This window comes from Mauremys reevesii, linkage group 11, assembly GCF_016161935.1.
Source record: "Mauremys reevesii isolate NIE-2019 linkage group 11, ASM1616193v1, whole genome shotgun sequence".
NCBI classification, from domain to species: Eukaryota; Metazoa; Chordata; order Testudines; family Geoemydidae; genus Mauremys; species Mauremys reevesii.
Genome location: NC_052633.1, coordinates 56,792,186 through 56,809,925, shown reverse-complemented (window position 1 = coordinate 56,809,925; position 17,740 = coordinate 56,792,186). Strand labels below are relative to the sequence as shown.

General features: G+C 36.2%; 1 protein-coding gene across 1 annotated transcript in view; it reads right to left on the bottom strand.

Annotated features, from left to right (window-relative positions):
* The window catches only part of LRP1B (LDL receptor related protein 1B), a 1,239,928-nt gene that overhangs the window by 399,302 nt on the left and 822,886 nt on the right, over positions 1–17,740 (bottom strand). Inside the window, exons 26-31 of the mRNA XM_039494476.1 lie at positions 16,832–16,996; positions 15,927–16,171; positions 10,092–10,223; positions 7,741–7,968; positions 3,366–3,540; positions 2,691–2,785 (exon numbers count right to left, since the gene is read on the bottom strand). Of these exons, the coding sequence (XP_039350410.1) occupies positions 2,691–2,785; positions 3,366–3,540; positions 7,741–7,968; positions 10,092–10,223; positions 15,927–16,171; positions 16,832–16,996 (1,040 nt within the window). The remainder of the gene's footprint in view (positions 1–2,690; positions 2,786–3,365; positions 3,541–7,740; positions 7,969–10,091; positions 10,224–15,926; positions 16,172–16,831; positions 16,997–17,740) is intronic.

Sequence of the window (17,740 nt, the reverse complement as noted above, 5' to 3'; positions counted from 1 at the left end):
ATGGTTAAAATCACCATTTTGCTCCTGTGACTTTGGTAGTACAGCTTGTTTTTGGTAGCATGCTACAAACCCTCCACATTCTATAACACTGCACACATGCTCAATGACCTTACTCTTCCAATGTTATATTTGTATATAATTTTTATTTTAAGTTATGTTTCCCTCTTTTGCTATACCTTGTTTTCCTGCTCTGATGGTCTTATACTAACACATTCAATTATAGTTTAATTACTAGCACAATCCTACATGCCCATCAATAACACAGAGTTAATTTATTCATTCTAGATGAATCTGTTAAGTATCTATTATTGTTAGGTTACTAATAGTAATAACCCTCCAAATATTTTTAAGAAAAAGTTTCCTACAATAGCTCACCCAGGACCTTAATCAGCAGTGGTTCTCAAACAGGAGTATGCATATCACTGGAGGTACCAGAGATTTTGCAGGGGGTACAACTGATTATCTAGATATTTGTTTAGGCTACATAAAAAGCACTAGCGAAGTTATTACAAACTAAAATTTCATACAGACAATGACACATTTACACTGTTCTATATACTATACACTGAAATATAAGTACAATATTTATATTCCAGTTGACTTATTTTACAATTATTTGGTGAAAATGAGAAAATAAGTAATTTTTAAGTAACAGCGTGCTGTGACACTTTTGTATTTTTTTGTCTGATTTTGTAAGCAAGTAGTTTTTAAGTGGGGTGAAACTTAGGAGTAATGCAAGGATTTGTACTCTGGAAAAGTTGAGAGCCACTGGTCTACAGGATGACTATCAGAAACTATGCAGATAATACTATGCCGTTAAATGTTCTTAAATGTTCCTCAACTAAGGTTATTTCACTACTGAAGGCAAATGTGAAAATTCTAAAAAAAAAAAAAAAAAATCAAACCAGTTAAAAAAGATAATTATCCTAAATAGTTCAATTTAAGTCAAAGTTGTCAGACTGATGGTTGAGAGGTGGTGACTGATTTTGACCAATGCAGAGTAAATCTTTGTAAGACTGGGGCTGAAGCTGTGGCAATACTGCTATACATCCAGCAATAGAGTATACCAATTTTCTTTCACCTGCACATGCAGTTTAGCTTGCTTTTCACCTTTGTTAATACAAACTGCCTTTTTGCATGTCTTCTCAAGAAGAGCATATGACCCCATGATCATATTCACAGTCAATGTGAAGTGTTCTGCACAATTCAGATAAGCACTGAAGAAACTGCGTTAGTCCACATTTAATCCACCTTTATAAGGTTGTAATCAAGCAGTATCCTAATCTTGCATATTTATTCCCTTTCTATATTTTATCATTTTATATACCATAGCAGATTTAGCTCTTGAATTTACCTTTTTATCTCCAAGTGCATAATTTATCTCTGTGTCGCATGACACATGTGAAACTACACCAGTGTGAGGGAAAAGGCTTGTTGAATATTTTCCATAGCAGGTTTATTCTCTGGATTGTGCAGTAAGATTTATTCCAGGATTTGGCAATAAAGTGCCTGTACTGAATTATCTCTAATTTATATTCTTAAAACGTAAAAGGTATCAAAAGAGAACTACCAGAAATTGATTTTCAGAATGAAAAGCACATTGCATTTGCTTTAATACCAATTTAATTATTTCGGTAATTTTTTCTCTTGCTTACTTTGCATATTCATGCTTACTAAATATGATACCATAAAACAATATGTGATAAAAACTCTCTAATTATGTTCAAAAAGACAAAATGAATAATGGTATATTTAAACACCCAGAAGAAATGAAATACCAGAAAGAAAACAGAATGACCACCATCACAAAAGATAGGAATAAAACATGATAGCAGATAATTTTGTCAAAAAGAGTCATAATGTTAATAGTTTCTCACATATTATATCCTAGCTAATATTTCAACAGTATTAAAAATAACATATTACATCAGTGGCACACAGTAAGCAATATTAACATTTAGTAAAAAGCAGTTATATGTAGTACATTTATTTCCATTTCTATTTCTGTCCTTTGCTATGAACTAAAATTTAAGGGCCAAATTTTCTTTCATCAGAAAGATGGGATTCTGAGCAGAGGTCTGTGAGCCACTTCCCTCTCACTTCACACAGCAGCAGCAAAGCAGCTCTACTATGGAACACCACCTCTTCAGGGGGAACAAATGGGAGGAATTCATGAAGTCACATATCCAACACCTTTAGTTCTGCAATGGGTGCAGACAACCCGCTAGAGATATGTTCCAGACTGAGCACTGAGGGGCTGTGAGCCTAAACCTTGAGTTCCCCATATCTTTCCTTCCTATACCCATGACAGAAACACACCCATTATACTATATTCAAAGACTATATCCAAGGATCTTTGTTGGGTCAAAGAATATGCCTCTAGGATAATTAATTTCAACTTCAGCCTATATACTATCAATTGCAGACCTTTATGCAAGTTCATACAGTTATAAGAAATCTACTCTAACTCCCATTGACTCCAATGGGCAGTGTCCAAATGCCTTAAAAGGATAAAATAAAATAATGACAATTAAATGTATATTGCATATTCTAAATATATTTTTGTTTCTTAATATCTTCAATATTACAGATATATACTACATGAAACACAGCACTTTAAATATCACATAAAATAATTTCAATATTAAAACAACTTTAAATAAAAAGGAATAGCATAAAACAGTATTTACCAACTGGGTCTTTTTGATTCTGAAAGAGTATTTTGTTGTTACTGCCATCCATGTTTGCCATATTAATTGTGTTCCCATCAGTCCAGTAAAGCTTCCTTAACAAGAAACAAGACTGACTGAAAATTTGGTTTCATATATGCCATGTTCTAAATGTGTCAGTTTTGAAAAGATGATCAAATGAATAGTACATACAATGTTGTTACAATATGAATGGCTGTACTATCTAGTTCATAATAAGGTTTGTTATAAAAGTCTTCTGTATTCAGTGCAAGAAATTCTGTATAAAAGTTCTGAAGCACATGCATTTGGGACAAATAAAGTAGAAATCAGCAAGTCTAGCACCTATACTTATGCTTTTTCCCTAAGTTTACACAAATGGTCAGTTGTGCACATGCACATGTGTGCACACACACACACACACACACACACTTTTCTTTTCCCTTGCTCATTTATATAAGGCATGTTAATGCAATGTCAGAAATAACTGTATTAAGATCTATCTGTATTATTAAGACTGAGAAAATGAGTTGTCAAATCCAAGATATTCAATATTTTTTCGTAGTAGTCCTAAAAATAAAAGCAAGTACTGAAAAGCCACCATGCCTAGTGACAAATACAAGGAATCTTTCCATATATTTTATGAAATCCCACCAGTTAAGAATAATCATACTTTACCCCCTGACAGGGTGAACTGCAAGACACTGGGGTTTATCGATTCCATGGATGATTGAGGTTTTCAAAGAACCATCTAAATGTGCCACATTAATTTGAGTTTCATCAAACTCCGAGCTAATCCAGTACAAATTTCGTGACACCCAGTCCACTGCGAGGCCTCTAATACTCTGAATATCTGCAAAACATGAAAGAGCAAATTAAAAATGAATCTAGGTTGTTCATTTGGTTTCCTTTCCAAATAAATTATTTTCTGTTTTAGGGAAAAATAATTTATATTTTAATTTGTTAGCAAAATTGTTCAAGATTGCAATCTCATTCACTTATCAACCACTGTTAAAGCATGAATAATTGTTAATGTTCTGCTGAGCCAGATGAAAGCCTACAGCAACAATTAACATCAAAATTGCACTAAACAGTCAATAATTCTCAGCAAACACTGAGGAGTAAAAAATAGACATCAATCGTATTGTCCAAGGATAATAACCAAATATAAACTGTATAACTGGTAGTGCCATTTTCCAATTTAGGGGGAAAGCATTATTTGTTTGTTTTTAATACCTCTGCAATAGGTGTGCTGTTTAAAAAGCGTCAGTTTGACAAACATGATTTGGAACAAATCACCCTCCCTTAACAGGTTCAGAGATTAATTTATATTTTTAAAGTAAATGTATACAAAATCAAACATGATGTGTGATGAAATCTCATGCTCAATCTGAGGGGGATGATGATTCATAGGCGGGCTGTTAAAAGGCCTCCTCAAACAATGAGCACAACTGCACTGACTGATTCCATTGGAGTCCAGCATGAGTCTGGAAGTGCTGTTTCTCCCTACTTTCTTAGCATCAAGGCCCTGGCACCAAAGATACAGATTCAGCGTTACTGGTCAGCACCTGAGCCAAAGAAAGCACTAAGGAAGACTCCAAACCTGAGGGCTCCATGGCACCAGTAATGTAGGAAGATAGATACAGCATTGCCATTGTTGTAGTACCTAATTCCAGAACTGGACTCCAACTAGGATCTGGAAAAAGGCACTGGTTCCTGTAATGAAGGCTTCAACTTGCTCCCTCTGTGGGACTTAGAAGCTAAGGATGGCATACTATGTATCCCTGTACAGAACAAAGGCCTTGAACCTGGATCATATCCAAAGTTCTTACAGCCTCCTTCCTGAGACAAACCAGCACCAAAGTCTACTCTTCTTTATAGGTTCAGCCATAAAAGTCCAGTAAACCAAGCACCAAACTGGGAATGACTATGTCAAGTTAGATGAGACACTGGATATGAACATCAAATTCAGGAATACTATAGAGGCAAGACATACACTTCTAGAATCCATATTTTTCAAAGTCTTACTTGGCCATGATGCCAGAGCTATCATTATCAATCTAAAAACTACTACTGAAAAAACAACCAACCAACCAAACAACCCCCCTATATAAATGCATATATATAAAAAGGTATATTAGAGAAATCTGATCAAAGACCAGAGTCCAGGGGCAGCACAGTTCTGCCCACAGCTGACTGAGAAAGAGAAGGGACTAAGGCAAGTGGAGCCACAAGCCATCACCTTGTTCCAAATGTTTGAAGCTACTCACATGGCCTAATATCAGAGCTTTCCAGTAGGCTCTGAAACTCTGCAGTATGAGGCCTCTTTTGCCCGCAAGTGGGAATATGAAGAAAATATTTTGAAGTAAAACTGATTCTTGGTCTCCCTCCAAGATCTTGTCAAGCTGAGATTGCTAAACTAGCTATATTGCATGGAAATATTTCAGAAACTTGGAAACTTTTGCTCCTTTTGGAAATGGGGCTTAGAACCCAAGGGTCTCTGAAGAAGTTGAACACAATGACTGTCCCTGCTAAGTACCCTTGAACTGAATCCTTGTGCTGTCAGCCTTTTTGATTTATCTATGACATCACAGAGCATATGCAGATGATTTTGAGCCATGTTCTGGCATTATAGATTTTGCTAATTATTAAGTCAAATTGCATCTGGTCTATATATGAAAGGTAATTTGCAATATGAACTGTGGTCACTGCAGAAGGAAGATAGATATAAAGAGAAAGATAATACATTACTCATCAAATTCATTGACAAGTTTTGCATTTTTTGTAATTAAATAGTTTATACAACAACTCAGTTTTTTCTGGCATTCAGCCACTTCAGCTGACAAACTCTTTTTTTCTAGAAGAATTCCAGCACTTCAGTTCAGGTCCAACATACAGAACTGAGAGTCTGTGTGATTTTTGATCTGGCCACTGTTGACTCCATCACTGGATTCATGAAGACAGTGGGAAACACACAACATTCTCCCCAATATATATATATCAGCCAACTTAGAAACATCCAAAATTAAATGAAAATGCTGACACTTCTTCACCAGTTGATCTAGAAAAGAATACAAGTACACTGCTGGCATGTTGCAAAGGAGAGCATAGTCTCACTACTTGTCAAAATTTGACTTGGGATTGTCTGGAGAGGGGCTAAAGAAAAGCCTTCAGTATTACTTATTTGATCATAAAAATGAGAAAAGGTACAACCCTCCGCAGAAGTGCTATTTTCCTTGTACTGTTCTTATTTTAATTTTGCCTCTGAGGAGTCAACCATCACTTCAGTTTCTGAATAGATACATATTCCTCCAGAAAGTGCTCATTAGACTGGCCCTCCTGATTTCAAGCAGGTGGTTTAGAATCTTGTGTTCATACAGAGGAGAGGAGACCTGCTGCTGGAGAGGAGACCTGCTGCTCCCAGTACAGGAATTGACAATGGTTACACCAAATGGCCAATGAAGCCAACAAATGGAGTAACATCAGTACTGGTAAATTCTGGTGCTGAGTATGTGGAGACAGCAGAGTTCAGATCCCAGAGCTAATGCAGTCTCTGCATTCACAGTGAAGAGCATTTCAAAACAGCATGGTGCAAACTACTTATGTGCTATCAAATATGAAAATATTTCATTTGCTGCCTCCTGGAATGTACAAACTTTGTGTAATGCAAACAGGAATCAAATGCTGAGACTTTGGTGACTGGAACTACTCAAGGCAAGCAGAGTGCCTTCTTCAGGGGCCAATACCTCACTTTGGTAGGGAAAAAAAGAAAAGAAAAAAAATCACCCTTCAGTACTAGAATGATGGCTTGCAAGGATGGAGGGCACTGATACCTCAAACTCAGCTCAGGGCATCCCTACAACTTTCTGAGGAGAAGTATTTGCAGGCTGGCAGGGGAACAATCAGTCTAGGCTTTCCCTCGACCTGCACCAGCGTGGTTGATGTCAAAATCCTTGGTGCGCCTCACTGGAGATCAACTTTTGTGAAGCACAGCGAGCCCAGTAAGCATTAGGAATATCAGTATTTCTAAAGAAGGATATTGGTATTTCCACAGAAGGATGAGGAGTACAAGTGAGGATGCAATATGCACCTAGCCAGTCATGATTCTTCTCTGGACAAATGACTTAGTAGTTGTTCATGTACACACATACATCATCTAAGTAAAATATTGCCTTTTTACCAGTTTCCTTTGTCTACTGTGATAAGAAGAGCTAGCCAATTATGAAAACAGAGAAAAAACAATTCAGCATTGAAGCATCAATCAGCCAGAAAACTAACACAGGCCAAGTGTAATGGAAGGAAACAGGATCAAAAGGTTGCACTTCTCAACAATGATGTATTGGCTATGGTCAAGCATGATAAAGAGCCTCACCAATACCAATCAGTTAAAGCTTGGACACAGTGGAAGAAAGCAACAGGTATGTTAATAATGGTAATATTACAAACATTCTTAACCCAATATGGAGTACAATTCTTGAAGGTGTAAATTATGCAGGCATCACCCCAAAGTTACTGCCACTTTGTATTTTTTTTTGTATTTGAAATTCGGGTTGTGGTTCACAAAATATATCTGAGTGGCGACAAGTAGGCAAGCACAATGGTCCAGAGAGAGCTCATCTTTTCTGCCAAAGTCAGTGTAACTGACCACGAAAGAGAGCATAAAAATGCATTAAATGTAAAGCTATTTTCAGTACACTATTTTTTCCTGCTTTTTGTTTTTAATTTTCTTCTTTCTAACCTTTCTAGGAAGGCAGCATTTCTTCTGTTAGATAAAACAAATTAAAATTTTTAATAAATATTAGATACCCCAGCTAAATCTTAATTATATTCAAAAGCATATATGTTTTATGCCTCTATAAAGATGAAATCAATGTCTTACTACATTAGTATTGGTCTATTAATAAACAATATTATCCTGCACCAATTTTCTGTAATCCATTTAACATACAAGTCACAAGAAATGTGGACAAATTTATGTATTCCACAGTTAGTACACATGCATATTTATTATAATGAATAATTACTACTTTTACATAAACATTATGTTGTTCACCTCTTGAGATAACTGTTTCCAATCCAGTCCCATTAATAAAAGCACGCTTGATGGTTTGTGTTTTTACATCAGTCCAGTACAAGCGTTCCTCTGCTGCATCAAAATCTATGACCGTGACATCATCAATGTCAGGGACTGTGAAGGCAGTGATGAAGTTGAAGTATGGATTCTCTATATCCACACCTCTTATTTCTGACCGTCTTGCATAAAGAAGAAATTTCTTCATTTCTGTACGAAAAAAGGAAAATATTTTGTTCCTTAATGAAAACTGACTGGATTCAAAGTTATCCCCTAAATATTATTTTACAAATTTTAAGCAAAGTTTGTATCAGTGATGTAAGAACAATGTTTTGTATGCAAATCTATTGATATAATGTGTAGCAAGCCACTATAGAGAAGTAAAGTGTATTAATTTACACATATTTAAAACATTTTCCTAATCGATTATATCAATGTAGCCTTGCAGGATTCCAAAGAAAGAATAGACTGGAAGTAGTATTTTAAAACTATTAGCTCCCTGAGGCCAGGTCTACAGTACAAACTTACATCAGTATTACTATGTCACTCAGGGGTATGAAAACATCTAAATAATGCAGTTATACCAGCCTAATCCCAGTGTAGACAGCACTATGTCGATGAGAGTACTTCATAGAATCATAGAATATCAGGGTTGGAAGGGACCTCAGGAGGTCATCTAGTCCAGCCCCCTGCTCAAAGCAGGACCAATCCCCAATTAAATCATCCCAGCCAGGGCTTTGTCAAGCCTGACCTTAAAAACCTTTAAGGAGATTCTACCACCTCCCTAGGTAACTCATTCCAGTGCTTCACCACCCTCTTAGTGAAAAAGTTTTTCCTAATATCCAACCTAAACCTCCCCAACTACAACTTGAGACCATTATTCTTGTTCCGTCATCTGCTACCACTGAGAACAGTCTAGATCCATCCCCTTTGGAACCTCCTTTCAGCTAGTTGAAAGCAGCTATCAAATCCTCCCTCAACAATCCCAGTTCCATCAGCCTTTCCTCATAAGTCATGTGTTCCAGCCCCCTAATCATTTTTGTTGCCCTCCGCTGGACTCTTACAATTTATCCACATCCTTTCTGTAGTGAGGGCCCAAAAACTGGACACAGTACTCCAGATGAGGCCTCACAAAGGCCAGATAGAGAGGAATGATCACGTCCCTCGATCTGCTGGCAGTGCCCCTATTTATACACCCCAAAATGCTGTTAGCCTTCTTGGCAACAAGGGCACACTGTTGACTCATATCCAGCTTCTCGTCCACTATCACCCATAGGTCCTTTTTTGCAGAACTGCTGCCTACTCGTTCGGTCCCTAGTTTGTAGCAGTGCATGGGATTCTTCCTTCCTAAGTGCAGGACTCTGCACTTATCCTTGTTAAACCTCATCAGATTTCTTTTTGCCCAATCCTCTCATCTAGCTCTCTATTTGCACATCTTTGTAATACCAAATGGTATTTGAAATCTTAGGAAAATCACTGATGTACATCAGGAAAAAATTACAAATGGAAGTAGTTATAAGAAGCTCTTCAACGTCTGCACTGATTACAAATAGATGAGACAAAAACATGGGGAGAACAAAGAAGGGTCCCATTGTTCACTTACAAAATACACAATAATAATGTTAATATATGATACATGAATAGCCTATATCAGGGGCAAAACAGAACCCTTTTTTCCCCTTGTCTCTAAACTACTTAAGATGTTTTAGAGAAACGTGTCAGTGCAGAGGTAACTTTTGTTTTCTTTAACACGTTTTGGTATAGCAAAATATTTTTCTAGAAATTTCCTATTTAAGTACTGCAAAGAAGAGTGCATTAAAAGCTTTTACAAATAATGAACAAAATTATTTGACATTTCTGGGGCTATTATAAAGCTTTGCTTATAATCTTTATACACACACACCCGCCCCTTGCAAAGCTACCTGTTTTATGCATGTTCTTCATTTTAGTTTTTAATCCCCCAAAATTATGCTAAGAAGACTTCAGAAGAAGAGCAGGTAGAGATTAAAGCTATTAAGTATTTTTTTATGTCATCATTTTCTGATGCTGCACTTTACACTTATAAATCTTCCTGTACTACAGAGATAAGTTCTACTAACACATGACATACATAAGCATTAGAAAAAATGAACACATTTAAAAATATCAAAGTTCCACACACTGCATATATTAGAATAATCTATCTGCTTTCAAAAATGTAGGTGTACCTTCAAAATTATCACTAAAAAGAACTGTACAGACTATTTTAAAGATTATTTAGCTCTATTCTGTCCAGCTTAAAATCTAATGAAATCAGAAAAAATTTGGTTCCCAATTAAAAATAAGAAACTTACCGTAACATGTTTTCTTGTCTATGGACAGTTTCATCAGATGAGGACATGTACATGCAGCACTTCTGTTGTGATTGATCAGACACATATGAGAACACGGACCTCTGCCATTGTTAGCAGCACAAGGATTAGGAGCTGGAATTATATAATGAGATATTAATAGTGGATAGAATAAAGAGTTTAAATAAAAACAACCTTCTGGGGCCAGGAATCAATCTTCCATCAATGCGCAGAGAATGTAACCATATAACTATTCGTGTCATTTATATCATGATGTTTATCAATGTCTATCACAATTGATTACAAAGCACTTTACACATTTATATATAAATAGAGATCACTTCATCCATTGCTGAAAACAAAACAAAAAAATTTTGGGGAAAGAAACAGCCAACCAATATACATAAGCACATGTGCGCACACACACACACGCACACACACCTCTCCAGTTGAAATTGCAAAGAGAATGGTAAACAGCAAGAACCTAATTATCTATGGAGGAATTTGGCCTGAATACAGGGTTTAAAACCAGGTATATTTGTAATATATACATGAGGTTTTAATGACTGAATATCTTCAAGGTTTTTATAAAACCGTACCATACAATGCAGGAAAAGGCCTCTTTATTTCTTAAAACATTCAGTTATATATATATATAAAAATTCAAAGCCATACTAATTTTAAAATAATTAGATGTGGAGAGCCCTTTATATATTTGCACAGTTTTAAAGGACTACCACAATGAGAAACAGTTTCAAATCTGCTCCCTATTTAGTTTAAACAAACATAAACAAGTACCTCTTCACACAATGCACAGCCAAACAGTGGAACTCATTGCCAGGGGATGTTGTGAAGGCCAAAAGTACAACTGGGTTCAAAAAAGAATCAGATAAGTTCATGGAGGCTAGGTCCATCAATAGGAATTAGCTAAGATGGTCAGGATGCAACCTCATTCTCTGGGTGTCCCTAAACCTCTGATTGCAAGAAGCTGGAACTGAACAACAGGAGATGGATCACTCAATAACTTGCCTAAACTCTTAAGTCCTTCTGAAGCACCATACACTGTTAGAAGACAGGATACTGGGCACGATGGAACATTGGTCTGACCCAGCACAGTCATTTTTATGCCATATTCTAAACTATACTAATAATACAGGTTTATGTTTCTGACTTGTGCTCTTCCCAGTTACCTGTGCAAGTTTTTCAAACGATTAAATATAGTCCTTCACCACCCACCTCTTCCTTTCACTTTATTGTGTAATAACGTGTATGGAATTTATTGTGCCTCAATCACTCTCATGGCAACTATTTGATGTAAAAATTAGAGAATTATTTCACTGAAGAATCAAGCAGAAACAGCAGAGTTGTGATAAAGACAACTCTAATTCAAATATGTATCTTATAAAACAGAAAAGGGAACACTGAAAGTTACTGACAAAATAGATTACTTTTATATAAATGATTTGTTTTCATGGTTGCTCAAGTATGAAAGGGCCTTTTAAAAGTGTGATTTTAAAGTATAACCTTGAATTGGGAAAGAATGGATAACTCAGCATGTTCTCAAGTTTTCCAAGGATTCAGAGCTTTAAGAGTTTAGAAAACTTGACAGTACTGGCCCCATTTTTCAGGGGACTTGCTCCACAAAAAACGGAATGTTACATAAAAAGAAATATCTGGGGCAAAAATCACTCTGAATATATCTTAGCAAAACTAGGTGGGAAAATATTCAGACTTTGTCGTCTAAAGTTAGATATCTAGTCCCAATCTAGCTATTTTAACATCAATGGGATCCTTTCTATTTATTTCAATGTATGTTGGACTGAGTACATAAATAACAAATTTGGGCATAAGAAATAAGTTCATGGCAAGCCACATAGCTAACCTGTTCCCAATCCATACCAGAACAAACTTTCTATTTTTATGTCTCCTCTTCTCCAGTATTCCAAAAAGATATAGCAAGACTGAAGCCAGGCATTCTGTTGTCTTTTTGGTGTCAAAGGTTCTTGACACTGAAGTTTTCAGCTTTTAGGAAGTAATACACTAAACCAAAAATATTGCAAGACATCTTGAAAAGCAATGGCATAATACATAGATGAATAGAGTTTAAGACCAGAAGGGATCATTAGATCATGTAGTCTGACCTCCTCTATATCACAGGACATTACATTTCACCCAGTTTTCCATGTACTAATATCAATAATTCGTGTCTCACTGAAGCATAACTCGTGTTTGGCTAATGCGTGTCTTCCAGAAAGGCATGATATGAAGACATAAAGCGATAGAGAATCTACCACTTCTCGTTATTGTTTGTACCAATGGCTAATAATCTTCACTGTTAAAAAGGTGTGCCTAATTTATAATTTGTCTGTCTTCAGCTTCCAAACATTGGTTCTTCTTATGCCTTTCTCCCTTAGAGGAAAGAGTCTGTTAGTAACCAATATTTTCTCCACAGGAAGGTACCTACACATTGTTATCAATCATTGCTCAATCTTTCTTTCATAAACTAAACATATTAAGGTCTCTCTTTAAATCTTTAAATCTGTCACTGTAAGACATTTTTTCCAACTGTCAAATACTTTTAAATAGCGTTTTTTACATCCTCTCCTATTTTTCAACATCCTTTAAAAATGTGCACACCAGAACTACGTGCAGCATTTCAGTATCAATCCAGAGTACAGAGGTAAAATCATCATCCTACTCTTTCCCACTCCCCCGTTTATAAATCCAAGGATCACATTTGCTCCTTTTTTGGCATAGCATCAGCGCCTATGTTCAATTACTTGTCCACTATTGCCCTTATTTTTCCAGAGTTGCTGTTTTCCAGTATACAGGGCTCCATCCTGCATTTCAAGTTCCTAGACGTATTCACTGATCAAAAGTAATGTCAACAGAGAGTTAGATTGCCCAGTGCTATCTCACACCCTTCCAGAACATGGAGTTCAGCAAAACTCAAACCTTTGAAAACCAGGAAATGTAGAATTAAGGTGCACACCAACACAACCTTAACTCTGTCCCTATGGAGATATTAACAACCACAGAGAGTTATCTGCATGCACTCCAGCTGCATTCATTGTGTTAGATGTACTATTGAATGGGTCGGGGATTAGCTGAAACTGTTTGGCATAACTGTGATGGTGATATGAGGTGATATGAGGGGCCCAGCTCCTAGGGAAGGAGACAGACTCTCTCTGCCCCCACCACATGTGTGATCAAAGTAAAGAGGTGGATGTGTACCTTGAGATATCCAGAATACCTCATATTACCTAGTAGGTAATATCATAGTGATGTACATGGTCATCTTGTCATGGGGATTGTCAGCACTGAGGTGGGACATGAGTGGCCTGCGGGTGTAATGATGAGTAAGGAAAAATACAATGTTACATGGCAAACTCTACTTTAGGGTGAAGGCTTTGTAAAATTTAGGGTGTGAGGTTGTTTATGTAGAAAAAAAATGTGATTATATAATTAAAGAAGTTCATAATGCAGATGCACAAAGGAACCAATTGAAGGTTCCACAGGCAACCTTAATTCTGGCATTTCCTAAACTTGTAAGTACTTGACTTTGAAACTGTAATGTTCTCCTAATGCAGCTTTTTGTGTGTGTAATACACACCACTAACGTTTCAGGCATAGTGCAGTAACTTTGTACTGCACTAGCAGCATAAATTGACCGTAAACCCAACATAATTAGCCCAGGAAGGATCTCTCAAGTGCAAGAGTGATTCACTAGTAGCATAGAGACAGCACAGGTACTCTTATGATCCTCCTTTTCTCTGATGCTGGCATAAAAGAAAAGAGGGCAAAGCCAGAGGAAAAGGACATGGCCAAGATCTCCCCACTCCATTCTGATTCCCTTGTGCTTTTGGCCCGTTGGTTTGCAGCAGAAGTAAGATGGAACCCTGCACTAGGGAACTGACTCTGAACATGATATTCAATAAGAGGAAATACAAAGCTGAGGAGAATATTTGTGGAAGAAACTTCAAAGCACCACTTTAAAATATTTTTTAAGTACAGATACTATTTAGAAGACACATAACCAATGAACTAAAATAGTGCAAAATTAACAGTTTTCAACCTAAAGAAGTTAAAATAAGCCAAAATAATTTCAGATGTTCATCCAAAACACCTTTTAGGTCTTTTCACTCCTCGGGGTCTCAGACTTGTGTTTTTTCTTTAAACTGATTAACTCCCTTTGTTCCCCACTGAATACAATGACTACACTCAAGTTTCAGGCTCATGTCCCCTCAGCCCTGCACAGCGTGTATCTAGTCACTATTTTTCCTCCACCTAATATTTTAAATTTCTCTTGCATCTTTTTGCATCAACAGTTGTGATGCCTAAATCTATGGCATGCAGTGTATTCTGGATCAGCTCTAACTTCAAGGAACTCACAGAGTATATACAATAAGAAAATGGTTAGCATAGGTGTGAATGCAAAACCTGATGAAATGCTGCAATGTTATTTTAATAGCATATGAGCAAAAGTAGATGGACTTGTTGCAGAGAGGAAGGGTATGCTAATTACCTAAACCACACCAAAAATCTTGGGCTTGGAATTAAGTCTAATGATCAGTTTTTGTTTGATTTATATATTCTCTATTACCTAATTCTTAGAAAAAAATATTTTTTCTAAGAATTAGGTAAGTTAGAAAAAACTGGAGGGGTAGGAAAGAGTTTCAAATAAGGGGTAGTCAGCTGTCAAGATGAAATTGTAACAAAATGCCCTCAACACAGGACCTCACACTTCAAGTTCTTCAATTATTCCTGGGTCCCTTATTGATATTAGCAGTTACAAGCAACATTCTTAGGTCCATCTTTTCTGTATTGTGTATAGCAAGAATGCAAGTTAGAAAATTTAGAACTGAAAAAAATGGAACTCTGTCAAGCATATCATATTATCCCACAATGTTCAGGCAAACTTTAGCTTTCTAAATGATGTTTATTCTATCAAAAAAAATCCTAATAGTTTCTCACAGGTAGGTTAAGACAGCTATAAGATGAATTTTAAACATTTATTCCTATAATTTAAATATATTTTTCTAGATAATAATAATGCATAAATTACCACAATGTCAGACTGTGAACCCATTATGTGTATTGGTGAGCACTCACTCCCACTAATATCAGTAGTTCTATTTGCAGGAGTAAGTGCCCACCACTGTGAATAAAAAGTTCAAAGTCTGGTAGTAATTTCTTCTGATGATTTGCTATTATTGCATTCATGCAAACTGAATTACATTCATTGTAATTTTGTCCTCCAGAACACAGTTTTTAACCTGTTCTTTCATTTTTCGTAAGTAGGTGTAATACTTCACTGAGGAAGATAAACAGGGCAGATAATTCAATGATTATTATGTGTCTAGTGATCCTGATAATGAATTTGTTTAAAATGTACTAGGATCATTGTCAAAACTGAAAACAGCCAATATTTAATGTAACCAATGACAAAGCCTGTCCACAAGCTGACTTTTATGAGTGTACATCAAGGTTTTCATACTAGCAGACAACACTTCAACTGTTTTTAGAAAACCAAAATAGAAAGTATTAGACATACATTGTGAGCTACATTTCATATTGACAAAACAAAAGAAAGTTCAAACCAGAAAGTGATACTCAAATTAAAGGAATTTTCATTTAATTCTTCCCCTCCACCAAACAAGCAACAAAGTGACATTTGAAAATTGTAACCTCCACCAAGTTTTTTCTTGTTATACATTCCACAACTCAACGCAGATGTTTCTTGAGACATCAGAAAAGTAGAAAACACAGTACATATCCCAAAAATTGGATTATACAGATGTAAACATATATGTGATCAGACAATTATGTTTAGGTTACCTTGTGGTTGACGACTTGGATGGTATATTTGAAGGTCAAAAGGCTGTGCACTGGTTTTCTGTATCACACTAACATTTTGCCCTGTCCATTTATTGGCTTTTGACAATGTATTGGTCCTCCAGTCAGTCCAATATACTTCACTTCCATACAAAGAGACAGCAAAGGGGTGAGAAAGATATTCATGACCCCGTATGATCTCTATCATTCCAGTTCCATCGTATAGTGCAGAATAAATTGCATCAGACCTACAAGATAAACCCAAATAAAAAAATAATTTGTGAAAATTAGGACATCTGCAGGGCTAACCCGATAGTACTATAGGCCTGAAAATGCTTCAGTGAATATTCTCAGAATGTATTTATGGCCTTGCCACTACAGACAGCAAAACCAGAAGTTTACTGACAAAGCATATAAGAACAACCATCACCTTAGAGTAGCTCTAGCACAATTTATCTAGAATTTCTTGTTTAAAAGACACATGGGTTACTCTTTTGCTTGTATTCTCTCAATTTAAAAGTTAGACTTCTATCCATTCCATTGAAATAAAAACAAAGTAATTTCCATTCACTTGAATTAAAAGGAAAAATCTTTACCAACAACTGGGTCTTTGACATGTACGTAGTTCTCAAGTGCTAATGATACTATTTGCATGAGAAAGGTAAGTAGGATTTGGGTCATTACATACATTTTGAAAAAGTTCAATATTTATTCATAGAAACATAAAATGTATATTAAGGATCTGAACTCTGATTAACTTCGATGAATCAAAACATAAAACAGCAAATACATAATGTGTTTAATTAAATGGGGAGAAAGTAGCATATTTGCTTGCAATCCAGATTAGGCATTACATAAAACAACAAATAGTAGTAAACTGATAATAAATATTTTATTGTTGTTTTTACCTAGCATCTGTCCATACTATTCTTTTTTCAAAGTGATCAACAGTAAGACCATTAGGCCAGGCTCCGGTATCCATGTCTTTATAGATGATTTTTCTTCCTGCCCCACTCATGGAAGCAGACTCAATGCGAGGAAAATTAGCATCCCAGTCTGTCCAAAACAGAATTCTGTAGGATTAGAGGGAGGAGAGGGAAAGTTATAATTTCAATGTCCAAATGAAACACAACGAAGTATACACCAAAAAAATGTACAGGCTACTTAAAGAATGGGCAAAAAAGTCTCTAATATTTAAATATTTCAGAAGAAACTAAGGCACATAAGTAGTCTTGGGAATTATAACCCTTTTCATGCAGAAGAGTTCTTCTTTATCAAAAAGTTTTGCTATTTTCAAAACAGCTATGAAATCAAAAGCACAAGCATTTCAATTCCACATTTCATAGAATCATAGAAGTGTAGGGCTGGAAGGGACCTTGAGAAGTCATCAAGTCCACCCCCTGCACCGAGGCAGTGCCAAATAAACCCAGACCATCTCTGACATGTGTTTGTCCAACTTGTTTTTAAAAGCTTTGAATGATAGGGATTCCACAACCTCCCCTGGAAGCCTATCCCAGAGCTTAACTATCCTTATAATTGATATTTTTTCCTAATATCTAATCTAAATCTCCTTTGCAGAATATTAAGCCGATTACATTTTGTCCTACCTTCAGCGGACATGGAGATCACCGTCCTTTTTATAACAGCCCTTAACACATTGGAAGACTATCAGGTCACCCCTCAGTCTTCTTTTCTCAAGGCTAAATATGCCCAGTTTCTTCACCCTTCCCTCCTAGGTCAGGTTTTCTAACCCTTTTATTATTTTTGTTGCTCTCTCTAGACTCTTCAATTTGTTCACATCCTTCCAGAATTGGACA